The following is a 3,304-nucleotide window of genomic DNA, read 5'->3' as shown; positions in this document are numbered from 1 at the left end:
TTTAGAACCGGGGTAATATGGTCCCTCCTGGATGTTCCAGAAATTACTTTGGCTGCCATATTCTGTACTAGTTGCAGTTTCCGGACCAAGCACGAGGTAGGCCCATGTAGAGCGCATTACAGAAGTCTAGACGTGAGGTTACCAGCGCATGCACAACAGTCTCAAGATCCCTTACTTCCAGAAAAGGGCGCAGCTGAAGCTGATAACAGGCGCTCCTGTCGCATTTACCTGGTTCGACATCAGGAGTGACGAGTCAAGGAGCACCCCCAGACTAAGAACGCAGTCCTTGATGGAGAGTGTGACCCCGTCCAGGACTGGAGGTTGCAACCTGATTCTTGGTTCTACCCTGAGCACTTCCGTTTTGTCTGGATTCAGCCTCAATCTGTTTTTCCTCATCTGGCCCATTACTGCCTGGAGACATCCATTGAGAGAGGAGACACCATTAGACTTCGAGGCCAATGAACGAGACATGGAGAAATAGATTTGGGTGTCGTCAGCGTACTGATAACACCCAGCTCCATAACTCCGAATGATCTCCCCCAACGGCTTCATATATTACCGGAAGATCCATTTCCTGAGCTGATTTCTGAAACTGGTTCTGAAAAAATGTAGTTCCCACTATGTTTGTGCTGGTTTCCGGAACTGGTTCAGGAATCAGCAAGTGGTGGGGGGCAGCTTGATGACCTGGCCCATCTCTGGCCTCTCTGGCCCCCAAATCCCCAGCTCAGTCTCCTTACTGGATTCTTTGGCTGCTGACTGGGTTCCCTGTGCCTTTTTATAAACTTCCCGCAGCTGGGGAGGCCAGAAGCAGGTTGCAGAGAAGCCGGGGGGAAGCCGGGAAGGAGGTCGCAAGGCTTCCAGCATCTCTGCAACCTCCTTCTGGCTTTTCCGGCTGCGGGATTTTTTTTTAAAAAGCCCAGGGAACCCAGTCAAGAGCCAAAGAAGCTGTTAAGGACCCTGGGCCAGGGATTTTGGGGCCAGGAGAGGCTGGGTCATGCCAATTACCCTCTGGGCTGGGCTTCCAATGGGAACCAGGGAAGATTCGATTCCGATTTGAATCCGTCTGGTTCCCACTTGGGCTGAATCGATTTATTTCTAAATAAACCGATTCAACCCAAAAAACACTCCATTTTACCAATGTCTTTTTGATGCGGGTTAAATGGGCAAAAAATAGGCAAAAAGCATGGCCCCCCTTTTCTGAATCAATTTCTGAAATCGGATTCAGTGGGAACAATGCCTGTTTAACCCAGACCACAATCTGGATTTAAATGTAGTGGGAATGCCCCCATGGACTGATTTCCCAGAAGGCAGCACCTCATAGGGATGGAATAAGGTTCTAGTCATCACCATGAGCTGAGAGGTAGAGTGACTTTCTTGGGTCGTATGTAGAGAGATCGTATAGCACTTAGTCTCAAAGGTGCTACAAGATCTCTTGACATATTGATCCAACAGACTAACATGGCTATAGCTTTGCTTTTTTGGGTAGAGCCGTCTCCTTCCGAAGAACCCCATGAGCTCTCTAGACCCCGAGATCTTCAGGAGAGGTGTTCTGCAATGCTTGAAACCCCTTAAGTCGGATAACTCTAAAAACATTTCTTTCCCTGCAGGTGCGAGAACAAACAAGATGTGGAAGCTTTTGTGCCTCCTTGCCCTCTGTGGCCTGCTGAGCCCTTCTGAAGGAAAAGTACCAGGGATTAGATCTGTGTTTTCCAATACAGAAATAAATAAAGGTAAGAAGTCTCTTGGATTATTTAGGATGGTAAAGGGGCCTTCCTAAGAGGATCGCCATTTTTATCAACTGCGTGAAAAGGCGTGTGCGAGGAAATTAGAATGTGTGGATTGCCAGTTGTTGTTGTATTGAACAAGCTTTTACAGAGCTGGGCTAAAAAGCTGCCAGCATCTTCCAAAAACCCCATGCTTCGGTTATCCCAGCAGCAGGATGCCCCTCGTCGCTTGGGTCACATCAAACATATAGAAACTAGGGGCCTGCTTTGGGTTTGGATAAATCCTGAATCAAATTAGATTGTTATGGAGAGTTTTGGAAAACGTCAGAATCTTTTGCAGAATTCCTCTGAAGCAGAGAGATGCTGCAAACTTTGGGTGATCTGAGAGCAATTCCGATTCAGAAGAACAATCGCACTCCAGAAATAACAAGCAAACAAACAAACAAACAAACATCTTTCCCACCTCTCCTGAGGGTTCGAGGAGCAGTACAACACATTAAAATTCAGAACACCATTAAAAACATAAACCCATAGTCAAAATACAATACTATAAAATAATGCAGTTTGACACTACTTTAACTGCCATGGCTCCATCCTGTGGAATCCTGGGGTTTGTATTTTGGTGAGGGAGTTCAGTCTGGTCTTCCCGAGGGCTCTGGGGCAAAAATTAATGCAGGGGTGCTGTAGGTTGGAGCCGTGAGAATTAAAATGGTGTTGAACTGCCTTAGTTCTGCAGTGTGGCAGTGGCCCCAATCATGCCTATGGCTAGGAATCTGCAATCTGCCTTGGTCCAGGCCTCGGAGGGAGAGAGGAACTGCTGGACCTCTTACCCTTTCCCTCCACCACTCTCTTCTCCTTCTGTGTCATGTCTTTTTAGATTGTAAGCCCGAGGGCAGGGATCCGTCTAACTAAAAAGATTGCATGTACAGCGCTGTGAAAATTTACAGCGCTTCATAAATAAAGGTTAATAATAATAATAATAATAATAATAATAATAGGGATCTTATGCAGTGGGAACGGGGTGCCTTATTGGATCTTATTGGAGAGGCGGGATAGAAATACTACTACTACTACTACTACTACTACTAATGATAATAATAGAACCATGCAGTCCTCGAAAGAAGCTCCCTTCGAACATAACGTAGGATCAGCCACCTCTTTTTGGGTGATTCTACTTTGGTCAGATCAAGGGAGGCAACCATTTCCCCAGCTGTCCAAACCAGTCCCATAGACACAGCAATAGAGAAATGGCTTACCCCAATGAATGGGGGTGGGTCATATTTGGGGCAAGTTGGCAACCAGTCGGGCACCAGAGCTGCCCTTGAAGTCTCCCAATGACATTGTGAGGTGAAGTCGTTTTTTGTGGGTCTTTTGGGCTCTGCGGCCATGTTCTAGAAGAGTTTATTCCTGACGTTTCGCCAGCATCTGTGGATGGCATCTTCCCTGCAATGAGACTTAACTGACCTATGCAGGTTTCAACCCCTATGAAGAGCATTAGCCAATCTTGAACCATTAATACCCACGTACCACCTTCTTCTTCTTCTTCTTCTTCTTCTTCTTCTTCTTCTTCTTCTTCTTCT

At 46.5% G+C, this 3,304-nt stretch overlaps 1 protein-coding gene across 1 annotated transcript in view; it reads left to right on the top strand.

Annotated features, from left to right (window-relative positions):
• The first annotated feature begins 1,611 nt into the window (after positions 1–1,611).
• The window catches only part of LOC121929695 (BPI fold-containing family B member 4-like), a 24,417-nt gene continuing 22,724 nt past the window's right edge, over positions 1,612–3,304 (top strand). The window contains exon 1 of the mRNA XM_042465528.1: positions 1,612–1,730. Within this exon, the coding sequence (XP_042321462.1) occupies positions 1,625–1,730 (106 nt within the window). The 5' untranslated portion in view covers positions 1,612–1,624. The remainder of the gene's footprint in view (positions 1,731–3,304) is intronic.

Source organism: Sceloporus undulatus, chromosome 4 (assembly GCF_019175285.1).
Source record: "Sceloporus undulatus isolate JIND9_A2432 ecotype Alabama chromosome 4, SceUnd_v1.1, whole genome shotgun sequence".
Lineage (NCBI taxonomy): Eukaryota > Metazoa > Chordata > Lepidosauria > Squamata > Phrynosomatidae > Sceloporus > Sceloporus undulatus.
This window is presented reverse-complemented; position numbering and strand designations above follow the sequence as displayed.